Source organism: Myotis lucifugus, unplaced genomic scaffold, assembly GCF_000147115.1.
Source record: "Myotis lucifugus unplaced genomic scaffold, Myoluc2.0 scaffold_442, whole genome shotgun sequence".
NCBI lineage: Eukaryota > Metazoa > Chordata > Mammalia > Chiroptera > Vespertilionidae > Myotis > Myotis lucifugus.
In genome coordinates, this window is record NW_005871490.1 from 761697 (window position 1) to 779957 (window position 18261).

Consider the following 18261-nt stretch of genomic DNA (forward strand, 5'->3'; position numbering starts at 1 on the left):
GGGGGAGAGAGAGAGAAAGAGAAGCATGGATTTAGAGAGACACATCAAATTGGTTGCCTGTGGACACACCCTGACCAGGCTTGGGGATTGAATCTGCAACCCAGGTACATGCCCTTGACTGGGGATTGAACCCGTGACCCTTCGGTGCTCAGGCTGACCTGCTGGGCGGGGCTCTTCTCTGTTCTCTAAAAGAGTGGTCTTTTTTAAAAAATAGTTGATAGAATTCATCACTGAATTCATTGGGGCCTGGACATTTTTTTCTGGGAAGTTTTTAATGAGTTGGTTGTCTCAGATTTTTTAAAAATATATATATTTTTATTGATTTCAGAGAGGAAGGGAGAGGGAGAGATAGAAACATCAATGATGAGAGAGAATCATTGATCTGCTGCTTCCTGCACACTCCCTACTGGGGATTGAGCCTGCAACCCAGGCACTGGAATGGACCCCGGGGCCCTTCAGTCCGTAGGCCGATGCTGTATCCAACTGAGCCAAACCAGCTAGGGCGTTTCTCAGATTTTTAATGGTCTCTTTTTGATAACTTGCATCTTTTATGGAGTTTCTTTATTTCATCGAAATTATCTAATTAGTTGATAAAAAGTTGTTCATGTCACCCCTTTTAACGTCTGTAGTACCCGTTCTGATAATCCCTCTTCTGTTCCTGATTTTAGTCATTTGTGTTTTCTCTTATTTTTTTCTTGGTCAGCTTAAAGGGTGATCAATTTTGTTGATCTCAGAAATCCAACTTTGATTTTCCTCTATTGATTTTCTGTTTACTCTGTCATTGCCTTTCACTGTGATCTTATTTCCTTTCTTCTGTTGTGGGTTTGATTTCTTTTTATTTTTCTAGTTTATTCAGATAAAAGTTCAAGTTATTGATTATAGGTATCTTTTCCTTTCTGATATAACTGTTTTAGTTGCATCCCCTAGATTTTATATTTATTTATACACACACACACACACACACACACACACACACACACACTAGTGGCCTGGTGCACGAAATTCGTGCATGGGCGGGGTTCCATCAGCCCAGCCTGCACCCTCTCCCAATCGGGGACCCCTTGGGATGTCCGATTGCCAGTTTAGGCCCGATCCCTGCCAGCCTGACCTCGCCCCCAACTGCTCTCCCCTGCTGGCCTCATTGCCCCTAACTGCCTCTGCCTGCCTGATCGCCCCCAACTGCCCTCCCCTGCCAGCCCGATCTCGTCCCTAACTGCTCTCCCCTGCCGGCTTGATCGCCCCTAACTGCCCTCCCCTGCTGGCCTGATCTCGCCCCCAAATGCCCTCCCCTGCCGGCCTGATCTCGCCTCCAACGGCCCTCCCCTGCTGGCCTGATCACCCCTAATTGCCTCTGCCTCGGCCCCCACCACCATGGCTATGTCCGGAAGGAAGTTGGATGTCCGGAAGATGTCCAGTCAACCCGGTCTAATTAGCATATTGCCCTTTTATTGTATAGATCAGGGGTGGGCAAACTTTTTGACTCGAGGGCCACAATGGGTTCTTAAACTGGACCGGAGGGCCGGAACAAAAGCATGGATGGAGTGTTTGTGTGAACTAATATAAATTCAAAGTAAACATCATTACATAAAAGGGTACGGTCTTTTTTTTTTTTCTAGTTTTATTCATTTCAAATGGGCCGGATCCGGCCCGCGGGCCGTAGTTTGCCCACGGCTGGTATAGATTATATAGGATAGGATTGCTTAAATAGGGAGGAAAAGCCTTTTTCAGCAGGAGGAGATGCTCTTGGCAGACAAAAATACATAATCCCTATATCTGGACTGATAGCCAGCCATATGCACTGTACTGCCAAACTAGTCATTAAAAAATTGAGCCACTTTCTTACACCTTACACCAAACAGCTGTTGCCCTTAAAACCCCTCCTCAGCCCCCACCTTAGGTTCTGCCTTTGCAGTTCACCCAGATTAGGTTCTGATTGGTCGATTTCTATGCCAGTCAGCGTCAAAAGCTCCACCTCCTAGGCAGCCATTGGCTTTTCGCAGTTCACCCAGATCTTGTTCTGATTGGTCGGTTTCTATGCCAGTCAGCGTCTCCAGGCCTATCTCTGGGGCTGATCAGCAGCCCCCGCGGCTGCTGGCGAGGCCCGGAGAGAAAGAGAGGCAAGGGCTGATCAACAGCTGCCACAGAGGCTGTGGATCAGACCCTGCTTCTCTCTCCGGGCCTCTCTCAGGTCCTGATCTGCAGCCCCCTTAGCACGACCCAGGACTGACTTCCAGTGTTCGGTTGTACATTCGGTCGTTTTGGACGTTACAGACCCTGGCTCTTTATATACATACATAAATACACACACACACACACACACACACACACACACACACACACACATATTTTAGAGAGGAAGGGAGAGGGAGAGAAAGAAACATCAGTCATGAGAGAGAATCATTGATTGGCTGCCTCCTGCACAACCCCTATTGGGGATTGAGCCTGCAACCCAGGCATGTGCCCTGACTAGAAATTGAACTATGGCCGAAACCGGTTTGGCTCAGTGGATAGAGCATTGGCCTGCGGACTGAAGGGTCCCGGGTTCGATTCCGGTCAAGGGCATGTACCTGGGTTGCGGGCACATCCCCAGTAGGAGATGTGCAGGAGGCAGCTGATCGATGTTTCTCTCTCATCGATGTTTCTAACTCTCTATCTCTCTCCCTTCCTCTCTGTAAAACATCAATAAAATATATTAAAAAAAAAAAAAGAAATTGAACTATGACCTCCTGGTTCATGGGTCGACGCTCACCCACTGAGCCATGCTGGCCGGTTATAACCACTAGATTTTGAGATGTTGTATTTTTATTTTTATTCAGTTCAAAATAGTTTTTGTCTATTTTTTATTCTTATTAGCCTGGTTTCCTAGGGGTTGGCCCTATTGCATAGCTCAGTGGTCAGTCATTAGGTCAGGAAGAGATTTTGTCCAGGTTCCTGGGGCCCTTTGCAGGTAATCTGTGTGGTCAGAGTGGGCACTTGCAGCCCACTCAGGCTCTTCCTGCTAGCTGCCTGAGGCTCTGTCAGCTGCATGGGGAGGACCTACGTACGCCTTCAGTAGATCTTTCATGGCCAGAATTTCCTCAGTTTCTCAGATTTCCGGCTGACCAACTATTGCAAACAGGACCAAGATCAGAGGCCATCAGATCTGTGCGTGTTTCCTATCTCCTCCACCGACTTCGCTGATGGTGCTGCTTGACATTTCAATCAGCCTTCTGGGATTTCCTATCTCACAGCCCTGTATCCACTGCTCTTGCTCCTCCACTTCCGAGTCCTGGAATGCTTGTTTTGCCCAGTTATATGCTTCGAGTTGGGGGTGGGGAGGCTTTGCTGCTCTCTCCATGCTTCCATAGCCAGAAGACTGTGTGACTTTTTAATCTCATTTTTCCTTAGTTCCCATTTGGGCAGTTATTGCAAACATTTTTTTTACCTATTCTTGGCTTGCTCCAGCCCCTGTTCCTTCCCTTTGTTTCATTAAACTGTTTTCAAAAGATACATTTAGAGGGGAAAGAGACAGAAAAATATACGGGCTGCTTCTGGGCTAATTTGCCAAGCTCCTCTTGGAAATACTCCATAACTGAGCAGTCTGCATTGGGGAAGGTTAACTAGCCATTGACCGGTATGTTTCTGTTTATGTCGGAGCAGAGTGTAGTGCTCATAGAAGTCTGAATCTACTTTCACCTTCAAGCATCCATTTCAGTTAAGATGACATAATTTAGCAGGTCCAGGTCTGTCTTTCTTGTATCCACTTTTCCGTCCTGGTCACCAGCTCCCTGCTGGGAAGATGCTACACTTCACACTAAAAGTGGCCGATCGGCACAGCCAGGGGCTTTGCTACCTGGTGGAGTTATGACTATCAGTGTAGCTTGAGTGTGTGCTTACTTCTTCACTGATGAACAGTGTTTTAGGTCATGAAATGAGGGAACATTAGTAAAATGCAAAAAGGTTAGGTCTCTGATACTTATAAAGCTCTATGGAATGCAGGAGTTCCTCCTTTGAGTCATCGACTCTGGTTGGTAATGGCACTTGTGACTCAACAGGAGGAGCCCTGTGCCCAGAGTCCGTGTGCAGTGTTGTGTCCGAGGAGGGAAGGGCTGGACATGGCCCAGGGTTCATGACCACAACCAGGGGAGGAGGGAGCATGGTAGCCTGCTTCCCTTAAGTTTAAATAGGAGTTAAGAGTTAAAATCATTGATTATGCAAACTCTCAGATTCTAACACAAATACTCATGTAGATGGGAAATGCATGTTGAGTGTGAAGTATTTTTCAAGTTAAGCAATATTTTACTGACCTAAACAGCTTTTCCTTTAATTACAGACCTCTTGAGTGGGTATACTAATCCAAGATCTTACTGTTTTTCATTTCAAAACTGTTACTTAAACCCAAACACTGTCAAGTAAAAAATGTCCTAGTGGCTCTAGTAAAATAACAGGTTTGGTTTTCTAGCATTTGGTGGTTTTGTGTCCGATGATGGGGAGGGATGTCGGGCTGTGCAGATACTGACCAGTATGCTGCCTTGTTCCTTTCAGCAGGGAGGAGAGAGCGATGGCTTTTTTCACCCGGACGGCCAGCCCCAGCGGCCTCCCCAGCCTCCAGAAGTGAGACAGCAGCCTGCCCGCAAGGTGACGCTGACCAAGGGGGCCCTTCAGCAGCCCCAGCACCTGCCAGTCGGGACCCATGTGTACTCAGCAGGCCCTCCGGGCATCAAGAGCATCCAAGGGATTCACCCCGCCAAGAAGGTACAGCTGTGTCCTCACCAGTGCTGCGAGTGTGAAGCTGGAATGGTCTGAGGGGGAGGAGTGCCTGCATGCTTCCTGTCATGACTTTTTAATGATTCAGCTTTGGGACAGCACCCACCACCCAGGGTGCAGTGGTTTCCTGCTACCCTCAGCTGTGCCCTGGAGATGGCCAGTTGGCATGCTCTCCTTTCTACCCACAATTCTGGAGCCAAGTCTGGGTAGGAAGCCTGGGAAGTCTGGTGCCGCTAGTCCCACCCACTCTGGCTGCTTTTCACGCATGTCCTGTGCTGGATGAGTTCAGTTTTCAAGGAAACATTTGGCACCGGTGCTCTGTCTTGTTTCCTAGTTAGAACAGACCAGAAAGATCAGCTCTGTCCTCTTTCTTTAAAGGTCCCAGAACAGTGTTTTGAACCCTGGACAGCTTTAGAAACTCTGAGGTCTGGGCCCCACCTTAGACCAGTGATGTCATAATTTTGGAGGTGAGGGTAGAGGCCCTCTGTCCTTGGTTTGGGCTTTTGGTTTGATTTAAAGCTCTGCAGGTGAATGTAAAGGGCAGCCCCCAGGGGACCATTGTGGCAGAAGTGGCCTTTCAGTTCTCAGGGTGCCAGTGCACGTGCGTACTTAACCACGTGAGCTAGATCTGTGAGGTGGTGGCTTGTGGTGCCTGTGTGGGTGGGTTGCACCATCCCTGCAGAGTTGGCCTGGAGTACGGAGGGCAGAGGGAGAAACTCAGGCTCTGGGGCCGTTAGGACTAACCTGAACCCTAAGTGTGTGGCTGACATGCATTTCTGGATCCCGGGGGCCTGCTGCTTCACCCCTAGCACGGAGGGAACAGAGGTGCTGCCTCGTCCCTGCTGGGCTCCAAATCAGCTCTTGTCTTTGTCTTTCACGTTTGGTGGGTGGTGGTGTCCTCTTTAGATATTAAATTCTTTTCTGAGCACAGCAAAAACTATAGAAAATCCTATAGCTCGTGGTGTATTTTAACGGATTCTGAGTTATTTGCTCACTTATATATCTTAGTAGTTGTGCCAAAAAACAAAAGCTTTTGAATTGATCAGTCCCTCCTGTCGTTGGCAGGTCGTCATGCATGGCAGAGGCCGGGGAGCAGCAGGGCCAATGGGCCGCGGGCGCCCGATGCCAAATAAGCAGAACCTGCGGGTGGTGGAGTGCAAGCCGCAGCCCTGCGTTGTGTCTGTCGAAGGCCTGTCGTCATCCACCACTGACGCCCAGCTGAAGAGCCTGCTCATGTCAGTGGGACCCATCCAGGTGGGCACCTGCTCCATTGCGCCTGTGCCCGTTGTCCAGCCCATGACTCAGTCACTTCCTGGTTTATCATGAAGTGTTGGTTACTTCATGTTAAAATAATGCTTTGGAGGAGGAGGAGGAGGATGCAGGTGTTACATCTCCTGTGCACACTTGCTGTCAGAACTTCTGCCCCAGAGTTCAATTAGTTGGGAATTTTCACATGCTTACATATAAACTTATGGAATAACTATTCCAACTGAACAGATGATACTTTGAAATCCTCAGATTATCCTAAAGTTCACATATGCACAGGTATATTTAGTTTTTTCCCCTGTCACAAACGTTTTATTTGTAATAATTAAAAAATTTTAAAGTAGCCTTCTTGACCTTAATTTCCAGAAATAGCCTCTCACATTAACAGCTGTAGGACTTGGGTGAGATTTTACAAATAGGAAATAATGTGGACTGTATTTTGGTCTCTTAAAACTGGCTAATTCTGAGTGCTTAGCCCTTTGAGTGCCAACCAATATCCTAGGAACTATGCTAAAATTGCCAAGGCATTTTTGCTGATTTTACAGCAGTTTAGGAAAAAAATTATGAATCGCAAGTAAATGAAGTTACATATTCAAAAACTTAAGGAAACCTTTACTACATTGACATATTTAACAATATCATCATCACTTATAAAAGCAGACTTAGAACTGGACGCCATTTCAAAGCTTTGATAGCGCTCCCGGCACTTTTGGCGAAAGACAGGAGGAGCGCGATCGCACTCCCCGGCACTCTAGGGGTTAAGGGTCCCCATGGGGCTGGCAGCAAATGGTGGGTCTCCAGTCCGCTGTAGACCAGGTTTTCCACAGGACCCCGTCTCTGCAGCTTCCAGACCCTGTCGGTAAACCAGCAAGGAGGCAGCTCACCTGGTTTCCTCGAGCAGCGCTTTCGTTCCTGCCCTTCCTGCCAGGTGGAACAGTGCTTTCGCTCCAGGCCCCAGGCGGCCTGCCTGAGACAGAGCACTGACACACTGCCTGATGGGAAGGTTTCTGAGTAACACAGTGCTCTCTGCTCCAGGAGTGAATGGGAAACATTTCAGGCTAGAGTTGATACAAGTAATTCATTCTTGATGTGTTTGGAATCTCCCTGTACTATTGAGAATTCCTAAAAGTGAAGAGTAACAAATACCTTTCTAAACACCTTTCCACCGCCCCTCACTTTTGGGTTCCGAGAGAGATGTTAGGGTTAGTTTTATGTGTATGTAGTAATGACAAGTGAACCAGACAAGTGAATGACAAGAACTTTGGCCTCTGTTCTCAGGAGTGAATTTCTGTGGCGTGGGCAGGGCATAGGGGTAGTTGTTTCCTGACAGTTAATAGTGATCGGGATAGTTTGCAGGCACAGAACTGACACGAGGATTATTTTCAGGTGCACAAATGTGGTCATCCCAATCGGAGACCCTCAGACCAAATCACAGGTCAGCGGTGAGCCCAGTGTCCCCAGTGTCCCCAGTGCCTGCTCCCTCTGTGGGTGGGGAGTGTGCATCCTTGGTAGTTCTCCTGCCCATTTTCCAGACTGGGGTCTGTGTGGCCAGTGCTTAGTCCATGGCACTGATGGAGGAAGGGCCAGTGGCTGCATTGCACTGGTCTTCTGTCCTGAAAACTGAATTTTGTATGTTGGAGATCTAGATCTCTTAAATCATCTATTTTCCCTCCCATTTGCCATGTTTTTTTTCTGTTCTGAAGAAGGATTAGAGGTCATTGTATTATAAATAATAAAGTTTGAATGAGGGCACTTGAAGTGGAGCAAAAACAATGTTGAATTGTTTAATGAGAAAAAGAGAGGAAAACAAGAAAGAAGTTTTCTAAGTTATATCACTTACCCTTAAAATAAAGTACAAGGCGGGGTCCTCTATGTCCTGTGGAAGTCCCTGAGGAGTGGCAAGTGTAGAGCTTCTGCCAGAGCCTTTGCACCCGCCTGGATCTGAGCCGAGTGCTCTCCATTCTTACCAGTCTGGCTCCTGGGATGGTTGTGAGTGAGGGTGTAGCTATTTAAGTGCTGCAGCCACACATGCTAAGACGCTAAGTCCGTAAGCACACTGATAGAACAAGCTTCTACAACAGTGTTAGAATGACATTATGAGTATAAATTTTGAAAAGATATTTATAACAATGTCTTGTTATAATTATGTTTTAAATATAAATAGACTTGGCAGGGATGGAGCTGAGAGGGCTCCTGCTGGGATGATCCAGCTAAGCCTGTGAGTGTTGGGCTGTGGCGCCACCTGGAGTCCATGTGGTGTAATAGCAGTGGTGGTGGTGGTGGTGTCTGCAATGCATCCCTTTTTTTCTTTTCTAATTAAGTTTATTGGGATGACATCTATATATATAAAAGGCTAAGTGACCGTATGTCCGACCGACAACCCGGTACATATAATGTGCACTGGCAGTTTAAAAATAAACGCATGCGTGATATTTGTCCCCCGCCTCCCATTTAAATTAATTTGAAGACAGTTTCCCATGATGCCAGCATTTGCAGTGACTATTACTAAATCACAAGGACAAACTCTAGACAGAGTAGGAATATTCCTACCTGAACCTATTTTCGGACATGGTCAGTTATATGTTGCTTTCTCTCAAGTTCGAAGAGCGTGTGATATTAAAGTTAAAGTTGTAAATACTTCATCACATGGGAAATGAGTCAAGCACTCTGAAAGTGTTTTTACTCTCTTAATGTGGTATACTGGGAGATATTAGAATAAGTTTAATCAATTTATCAGTCATTGTTTTTATCAATGTTTTTTATATGTTTTTGTTGTTTTTATATCATATCTTAGTTATATCTTGTTATTGTTTATTAATCAATTTATATATTATTTTCATATACATTTTGTTAATTTTTTTTCATCTCTGACACTTCTATTATAGAGATAGGGCGAATAGTAATATTAAAATATTTCTTCTAATTAATTTCCTTTCAAATGTGCACGAATCTGTGCACCAGGCCACTAGTTGGTTTATATGATCATAATAGGTTTCAGGTGTGGGTTTCTATGTGACAAGGTCTGTAGACTGCACTGCAGTGCGTAATCATCTGCTGCTTAGCTGTGGGATCTGAGAGGCTTACCCACTGTGGAGCAAGGCACCCCCTTGCTCTTCCCTTAGACCCGTGGTCGGCAAACCGCGGCTCACGAGCCACATGCGGCTCTTTGGCCCCTTGAGTGTGGCTCTTCCACAAAATACCACGTGCGGGCGTGCATGTACAGTGCGATTGAAACTTCATGGCCCATTGCAGAAGTCAGTATTTTTGTGGAAGAGCTGGTATTTTGTGGAAGAGCCACACTCAAGGGGCCAAAGAGCCACATGTGGCTCGTGAGCCGCAGTTTGCCGAGCCGCAGTTTGCTGACCACTGCCTTAGACCATACTCACAAGCCTCTCTAGAAAGTCCGTTGAAGAGACATTTGTCTATAGACTCATTATTTACACAATAAGAAGAAATGATAGGTTTTGTAGAATATTCAAACCAGAAGGGAGAAATGACACAAGAAGTATCAAGTTTCGGAATTTCAGATGAGAGGGCGAGTGCGAATCAGCCAGGCGGTGTCCCCAGCAGTCCTCCTCGATGCAGGGGCCGTGGGTGGGGCTGCAGGAATGCATCCTCCTGGACTGGCCCCCCTCCTGCTCCGTCTGGAAGACCGAGCCGGTCAGCTGTCAGGACCAGGGAGAAGGGGCGCCACAGCCTCCTAGGCCCCTTCGCTTCATTATCTTTATTTCCCTGTCTGCTGTGTTGTGCCTAAAATTGTGTTAAACATTTGTTGTTCTATAATGAACTAGTGGCCTGGTGCATGAAATTCGTGCAGGGGGGGCGGGTGTCTCTCAGCCTGGCCTGCACCCTCTCCAATCTGGGATCCCTCGAAGGATATCCTACTGCCGGTTTACAGGGATCAGGCCTAAACTGGCAGTCGGACATCCCTCTCGCAATCCGGGACTTCTGGCTCCTAACCACTTGCCTGCCTGCCTGCCTGATTACCCCTAACCACTCTGCCTGCTGGCCTGCTTGCCCCCAAATGCCCCCCCACCCCCCCGCCAGCTTGATCACCCCCAACTGCCCCCCCCACGCTGGCCTGCTCGCCCCCACCTTCCCTCCCCACTGGCCTGCTCACCCCCAACTGCCCCACTCACTCCAAACTGCCCCCCCCTGCAGTCCTGCTCACCCCCAACTGACCCCCACTGATGGCCTGCTCACCCCCAACTGCCCTCCCCTCTTGGCCTCTAAACGCCTCTACCTCGGCCCTGCCACCATGGCTTTGTCCAGAAGAATGTCCGGAAGGTCTCCTGGAAGGTCTCCCAGTCTAATTAGCATATTATCCTTTTATTGGTATAAAGGCCTGGTGCACAGGTGGGGGCTGGCTGGTTTGCCCTGAAGAGTGTCCCAGATCAGGGTGGGGGGTTCCCTTGGGGCGTGGGGCAGCCTGGGCAAGGGGCCTGTGGTGGTTTGCAGGCCAGCCACACCCCCATGGGATGAGGGTCCCACTGGGTGGGCGTGGCCTGCCTGGGTGAGGGGCTGAGGGCTGTTTGCAGCTGGCCATGCTCCCCAGCGGGGACCCTCACCCCATGGGGACATGGCCAGCCTAGGTGAGGCAATGATGGCTGTTTGCAGGCTGGCCATGCCCCCCAGTGGGGACTCTTACTCTATGGGGGTGTGGCCAGCCTGGGTAAGGGGCTGAGGGTCATTTTCAGGCTAGCCACAGCCCCTTCAGGATGGGGGTCCCCACTGGGGTGCCTGGTCAGCCTGGATGAGGGGCTGATGGCTGTTTGCAGGCTGGCCAAGTCCCCCAGTAGGGACCCTCTCCCCACCTCCGGTGACCCAGGCCCCCAGCCCCTCCTTGAGCGGAGGCCAGGGCGGGCGAGAAAGCTTGGCTTCCTCCGTCGCCGTGGGCAACCAAAGCCTCCTGCTCCAGCTCCGTGGCCGCCACCATCTTTGTTGGGTTATTTTGCATACTCACCCTGACTGGCTTGTGGGCATAGTGGAGGGACGGTCAGTTTGCATGTTTCCCTTTTATTAGTGTAGATGAAACACCATGGTATATAAAAAGAGCCATTTCCTCAGAAGAGTGGAGTTGGTGATCACTTAAGGTTCCCTGCAACCCTTGTACCGTAATAATGGCCAGGGCTTAGATGTGGCCTGCCTGTGCCTGGCCTGTGCCCGTTACCGTGTCTCTGCTGGTGGCTGTAGTTTTCCTGAGCAGCCGGGAGGTAGGATGCAGCTGGTAGCAGCTGGAGTTGGGCTTTGAGATGAGGCTTCAGTGGAAGTCCCGGTTTTGCCATTTCTTTGTGTGCGCCTTTTGGACTGAGCACTCCACCTCCATGAGTCTTGGTGTTTCCATCAGGCTCTCATAAGTCACAAAAGACTGGTAACAACACCCGCGCCTCATTGTTCCCTGGCATAACCTGGCAGGGAGGGAAACTAAAGAAACAAAGGCCCGTGTCACTGGGGCAAAGCGTGTGAAAGCAGGGAGGACAAAGCAGAAGTACCCCTCCCACTAGTGCCCCTGCATCAGCAGGTCCTGTCCGAGGGCTGTCCTCCTGCAGTTGCTTCAGGACACCAGCTAGCCAGCCTCAGACAGCATCTCCACCACCCAGATGGGAGTCCCCCAAGCAGCCAGGAAGGCAGGGTCACCGCAGAGAATCTGAACCCTGAGGGGACATGGGTCGACGAGAACACCTCCACTGCATCTGGGTCTGACTGGCCAGGAAGGGGGCTGGTGGGTGACGTGAAGATGTTGGCATCTCCAGTGAAAGAGTGAGTCATTTTGCATTCAGAACATTTGGGAAAGCAGACAGCAGGATGGTCAGACGTTGGCTGCCGGAAACCCCTTGCCACCAGGTTTAAAGAAGGTCCGGGCGTGGCCACAGGACCTGCAGTTCTCCTGGCAACAGGTTAGCTGGAGGCCCCCATGGAGAGTCTCGGAAGCGTTGTAAGTAAGCCAGGAAGCCATGCGGTTCTCAGGAGGCAGTGGGAAGCAGAGCTCTGAGGAGCCCTTGTGTCTGAAGGATCAGTCTGAGGGGGACAGGGAACACGGAACACCCTGTGGTGGACGTGGATGGGCGTGAAGACGCTCAGGAGACCCGTTGGAACTCAGGAGCCATGCAGCATCTGTGTCAGAGACCTGGCAGGTGGGATAGTGCCGTCGATTCTGTGACAGTGGGCATGGGGTGGGGCTGCCCGAGGCCCTGCAGCGAACTTCCCGTGTTTCTGCTCCGACCCCTCCGGACAGTGTTGCTGCTTCTGCCTGCCCCTTACCAGCAAGAGTGCCAGTGAGCCGTGCACAGGGAGACTTCCAGAATAAGGTCCTACTCGTTTCTACGAGAAGCACCGCCTGGAGGAGCAAAGATGTCCTGGGGCGAGGCTGACTGCCCCCGGGGGCTGCAGGTCCGTCAAGTGGGGGGAGGGCCGCACACCATCGCCCAAACGGGGCTGCTCTGAAGCAGTTCCCCTTGTGTTTAAAAGAGTTAGTATCGTTTTGGCTTTAGGTCATCCCTGAAGGTGAGGAATCCTTGGCCAGAGGGAAAGCATGGAATGGGTCTGCCAGGGCAGAGAGTCGGCTTCATTTCCCAACATTTCATTCTCTGTCCAGCACGGGCACACAGAGGCTCCTCCCAGAAAGAGGACGGTCCTCGCGGGAGGAGGCCAGGCTTCTGAACAGCGTGCACACTGCGGTTAGGGGCGTGTCCCACGCAGTGCAGTCACGTGGCTCTGATGGGACTTGAGTGTGAACGCAGGAAGGGCCAACTCGAGGAACGCTTCAGCTCGTGTTTTGTGATTAATAGCAGAGCAATTACATATTCTCAGAAACTGTCGGAAGACGTCTTGTCTGGAAAGAACGGACAGTACCTCGGGGAAGGTTGGTGAGTGCAGCCGCGTGGCATGTCAGGAAGCTGTTTGGGGGCGGGTTGGGGAGTCAGAGTGAACAGTAGAGACTCGAGACAGATTTTAAGGTTTGGTCTGTTCTGGGTGATTTGTGTTTATATAAAAACGTGGAAACCGGTGATCACAAGCCTTTCACCTTTCAGTGAAACGTGTTTTTCCTCTCCTTCCAAAGAAATCACTAATATTATCGGTAGGTTGAATATGACAATTTCTACAATTCATTCTCATGTCTAGAAAATAAGGGTTTGTCTTATTGGAAGGGCACCACAGTGTAAATAAAGGGGAGCGGCCAGCAGGCGACTGTAGCAGTGTTCTCGTGACGGGTGTTGACCACTGGAGAGCCCATCATTCTTGTGGTTGAAGAACTTCTTTGCAGTTTATGCTGTCTTGACTCATAGTCCTCCATCAAACTGAGATTTAAACCACTTAGATACATGTACACGAATCCTCTTACATGGTAAATGGTAGAAACGAAGCTCATGCCTTCATTTCACATTGGTGACTCACACACAGGATAGTAACCCCGGAAATCTAGAAATATTTTTTTTCTAGAAGAGGAGCATAGTATTTTCAAAATCTAGATTCCATGGACAGTCACCTGACGGGAATGCTTGAGAACAGAAAGTGACTCTCCAAGGGTACTTGCCACCAAGCCTCAGAGAAAGTTTAGAGGGAAGATTGGGCAGTGATGTGGTCAGATGATGCAAGGTCTTAATGCCAGGCTTGGAGGTTATAAGTGCTGGTCAGGGGAATGACTTCCTGAAACAGAGTTTTTGGATATATTATCTAGATGGGTAAGAAAAATTCCCACGAAATAGAATTAGTTTGTTTTAGTGATCCAAGTATCAGCCTGAACTTCCATTTTGTATTAAATGTAATGTTTGCATATATATATTTTTTTAACCATAGAAAGCATGATGTTAAAATGTTTCTTTGTTTCCTTCCTCTAGAGTTTACAGATGCTTCCCCAGCAACGGAAAGCCATAGCCAAGTTTAAGGAGCCAGCCCATGCGTTAGCATTTCAGCAGAAGTTCCACAGGTAGCGGTGGATGCCATGGTTTTGGTGACGTGGGTGCGGGCGGGGACCTCTCCTGTGCGATGTGCTCTCGGTCACCGGAGCTGTTGCTTCGCATGCTGCTGTGTGTGCACCTGTCACTGTATAGATGCATATTCATGCACAGGGGACAGTGCCTCCTCCCATGTGGACGCTTGTCCCTGGTGTTCATGCCAATGCTCTCTGTCACTCAGGGCCCACATTCCCCTCTAGCTTCCTCCTGCTTCGATAAGTCGCCTGCTGTGTTCAGAGTTCACTTAACCTTGGCTGTTTGTTTCCATCTCCACAGGCACATGATAGATTTGTCCCACATAAACGTGGCCCTGATTGTGGAGTGATTTCTAGCAGGGAGGCCGACCTTACACTGCACACACAGCTGTGGACTTGCTTCAAGGAAGCTGCCGGCACAGGACCTGCCAGCGAGGTCTCCGTCCAGTCTGCTAACTCTTGTCCAGAGCGCCGGGCTGCCCAGTGTTGGTTCCGGGAGAGCTGAACTTGCAGGACATGGCAGGCTGGAGTTCGGTGTTGATGGCTTCAAATTCTGTGGCCACTTCCGAGAACTCCAGTTTTTGTTTTCTTTTGTTTTCAAAGTGCTTACAATGCATGTAGACACTGTTCTTCGTAATTTTACCGTCTGATCGATCGCTCACCGTGACTTAGGTTCAGGGAGGAACATTAGCAGCACAAATTCTAAGTACTTTCCACAGCAAAGAATATTTGATAATGGTTGCACTTATCTTCAGTGCAGGCTAGACCAGAGGTGTCTTCTCAGAAAGCCCTCTACTGGTTCTTGTAAAAACAGGCGAAAATGTGGGTGATTGTGATTGACAGCTGCCTATCCCAGAAAGCAGGGTGTGAGGGCGGGTGGGGCAGGGGCATGGTGCGGCAGATTCTGCTTCCTATGCACCAGTTGCATATTCCGAGTTCCTGAGGGGACTCCCCACCCGTTTTTAAGTTCTCAAATAGGGCGAGGACCAGGTGGTCGCCACTGCGCTTCCCTGGGGGCAGAGAAGCCGGGGTGCTGCTCTGGCCGGGGCCCTCACTGGAGCTCCCTGTCTGGTGGGGTGCACAATGGGCCTGCCGGGCGGAGGGACAGCTTGAAGCTTGAATAGACTTGGTTGGTTTTTTTCTCTTTAAATGCAGCCCAAAGCGGCAGATGTCACTGACTCTGTGGCATGCAGCGTTCTTCGGGAAGCTGGCTCTCATTGCTTTGAATGATCTTTTTTTTATAAGGCCTTAGAGTGGTGCTGTGTTGCCCTTCAGTAGACCCAAGGGCAAGGCGACATAGACCCCAGCACGCCACTCTCCACGGTGTGGTGTGAGGGAGGCTGTCTCACAGGGACCGTGAGACCCAGAGCAAAGTGTGTGTGTCACCCATGAGTGAGGGTGCATGGGCTCCTTAAGGTGGGGCCGTGCCCCCACAGACCAACCTTAGGAGAATTGATTCTGGGTGAGCGTGGAAAAGTGCCTTACTGCATTTCTGCTCACGCAGGAGTTCACTAGCAGTTACTCTAACGTGGACCTGACTGAGCGAATGGCACTGGGGCACACTTAGACTTTTTAGCTGTGTTTTATACCTAAGACGTCACGTCAGAGTTACCCATAGAAGTAATAGAAATAGAAGCATGTTGCCACGTACTGTCTGGTTAGCCCAGCGGGGACCAGATTGGGAGCCCGGAGGCCTGTGCAGAGATGCTCCTCGAGACTCGGCCTCCTCGTGGGAGCTGACCCAGGTTGTGGGGGCTTGTACCATCGTGTTTGTACAGTTGAGGTTTTATTTTACTTTTTCAAAGTAAGTGAGCAGAAGTGGAGGGGAGTATCTAGACCCTGTGGACCTTGTGTAGTGTTGATTCTCCGATGGCATGGTGTGCTGAGTGAGCCTAGGAAACGAGGGTGCTGCTGAGGGCGCTCCCCGGAGAGGTCAGCTCAGGAAAGTACAGGCACGCCTAGGGTCTGGGAGCACCACCCACTGGGCACCTGGCACCCTGCTCCAGAGAGCCCCTGACTGAGTCAGTGCCCATGCCCAGCAGCTGCCTGATGCGGGCTCGCTGCCCACTCTCACACAGCTGCAGGTGAGCTCACATAGAAACCGTAGCGCAGTGCATTAAAGTGACAAGGTAGCCGGAAGCTCTAGTTACAGACCACTCCCTACTCTGTGTTGTCAGCGGGAAGGCTCACAGTTGGTGGACTGTCACCGAGGACTTCCTGCCACAACAAGATAAGTTGAACAGACTTTTGCCGCTTTCTGAAATAGTCGGAGTGTGCGGTGGCTTGGAGGCCACAGCCCTGCATGTGGTCTCTGGAGCGTGGGTGTGTAGCGTCCTTCTTTCCAATCAGTGATGGTGAGCCCACCTGCCCGGCACCACAGCTGCTGCAGACAGACTCACGGCTGCTTCAGGGCATGCGATGATGTGGGTGCCTGGATGTGTCTGTGCTGTCTGCACACCCGGGCATGCTTTTTCTCCATGCCCTGTCCTCTAGGGGGGCGTGGGCCTTTTCCAGAGCCCAGGTGGGCATGCTCCACACGGGGCCCCTGGGTGGGGACTCTGCAGTGCAGCCGGGCCCCGGGACAAAGCTGAGTTTCCTTGGAGGAAACGGCAGGAAAGGAAAGCAGCAGCATTAGGGAGTGATTTCTTCCCATTGGTGGTGCACTTCTCACAGGGCACCGAGCTGAGCCCTCTTGGAAGATCTGTTGCAACCATTATCTCTGTTCTTTCTTTATCATGCATTTAAATGAGACGCAGATGCATCCAACACACTGTAAATACGGACCTTTTAAACTGAAGTGTTATTGGAGATGTTTCAATTCAGCAACACCTTAGCTCTTTGCTAGTTCTTTTGTGTTGTCTCATCAAAGTTTAATGGATGCAGTTCCATAATTGTTGACGTGTTCATGTGTATATCCGATTTTTATAAAGATGGGAGTAAGTCAATACATTGATCCTGACCTGTGTATTATTTGTTCACAAATTCAAGAAGCTTAAAGCCAGTAAATATCAGTATATCTCATAAGGTAGATACAGTAGGTGATGATGTGGAGCCATTACTTTCCTTTCGCATTACCTTGTTTTGGTTTTGTGCTGTAACAAGTTCACCTAACTACCTATCTGAGCATAAGCTTGCATTACTGTTGGTCTGGCCACATTTGTTAAATCCTTATACTGATATTCTTCTAAAGGAAAAATCTTGTCTTTTCTTCCCAAAAGAAATGTTGAGGGTCCCGTGTCTGGATAGGCAGCATCCTAAGTGGGTGCCTGTGGCCGCAGCCCCAGGGAGGTGGGGTGGGAGGGGGAGGAGCAGGCTTCATCATATGCACTTTAATTTGGGTCGCCCTCATCATGATGGTAAAGGTCCTGAGAAACAATTGTTCATGCTTGGTTCTGTAGCATCTCTGAACTGTGACAGTGTAGATCCCGCACCCTGGGGTCTTTTTTTCATACAGCATTTTGCTTAATTCTACCAACAGAGGACTTTGTTGCTGGGAGGAGCCGGGGAGGTGTGGGGTGAAGGGGCAGGAGGAAGGGGAGCTGTGGGAGAGGACGCTTTTGTAGAAGGAAGCTGCTGTAATGAGACGTCACCATGGCCTGTCTCCTGACACATGCACTCGGGAGCAGGCGGTGCAGTCTAGGAGCATGCGGGCGGTGGGCGCATGGTGTGGTAGGTGTCTGCTGGCCGCTCCCGCGGGCGGTGGGAGGGCGGGTGGAGAGCCATCTTGAACTAGGTGATCCTTCTGCTTTGCCCACAGGACGGCAGGTGGCTCTTGTGGGTAGATGAGTAAGACCTGCTCATCGAGCTGATTTTGAGCAGTTAATCAAGTCTTCTGTTTTGGCTTTCATTGTTTTGTTTTGTTGTGTTTATTTTGTGTTTTATTTCTGTTCAATCGAAGGTAAGCTTGAGGGCTCGTAGACCATTGGACTGACGGGACCCTGTTGAGGACAGTTAGGTTTGGAGTGAGGTCTGTGTGCGTGGAGCCCTGAGAGGCAGCACTCGGCTGTCCAAAACGCCCCATGCGGCCGGCCGTCCTTGCAGATGGCTGGGATGGCGGTGGGCTCCTGCGCTGCCAGGGCCCTCCCTCCCTGCTTGTAGGCCCCCCTCCCCCCCCCCCCCCCCATATCAGGTGGGAGAAATTGGTGGGAAGGGCACTGCACTCATTCGGTGCAAAGATAAGGGCAGCGGCCAGGGGAAGGTGTGCTATTTAAGAAAAACGCGCGGAGAGTTCAAATGTAACCCCATACGGACATCGGGTTTTAGGGGGGATCACACAAACTAGTGGCAGGCGAGTGTCGCTTACGGAGGCAATCGTTACG

At 50.0% G+C, this 18261-nt stretch overlaps 1 protein-coding gene across 6 annotated transcripts in view; it reads left to right on the forward strand.

The window, feature by feature from the left end:
• RBM33 (RNA binding motif protein 33) overlaps positions 1 to 16895 on the forward strand; it is a 114631-nt gene extending 97736 nt beyond the window's left edge. For 2 of the 6 annotated variants that reach the window (XM_023744270.1, XM_023744272.1), the window contains exons 15-18: positions 4525 to 4734; positions 5812 to 6000; positions 13851 to 13939; positions 14244 to 16895. In XM_023744270.1, coding sequence (XP_023600038.1) covers positions 4525 to 4734; positions 5812 to 6000; positions 13851 to 13939; positions 14244 to 14292 — 537 coding nt within the window. In that variant the 3' untranslated portion in view covers positions 14293 to 16895. Of the gene's footprint in view, positions 1 to 4524; positions 4735 to 5811; positions 6001 to 13850; positions 13940 to 14243 lie in introns of those variants that run through there. The other 4 variants (XM_023744271.1, XM_023744274.1, XR_002826309.1 and 1 more) reach the window with 3 other exon arrangements.
• The last annotated feature ends 1366 nt before the right edge of the window (positions 16896 to 18261 follow it).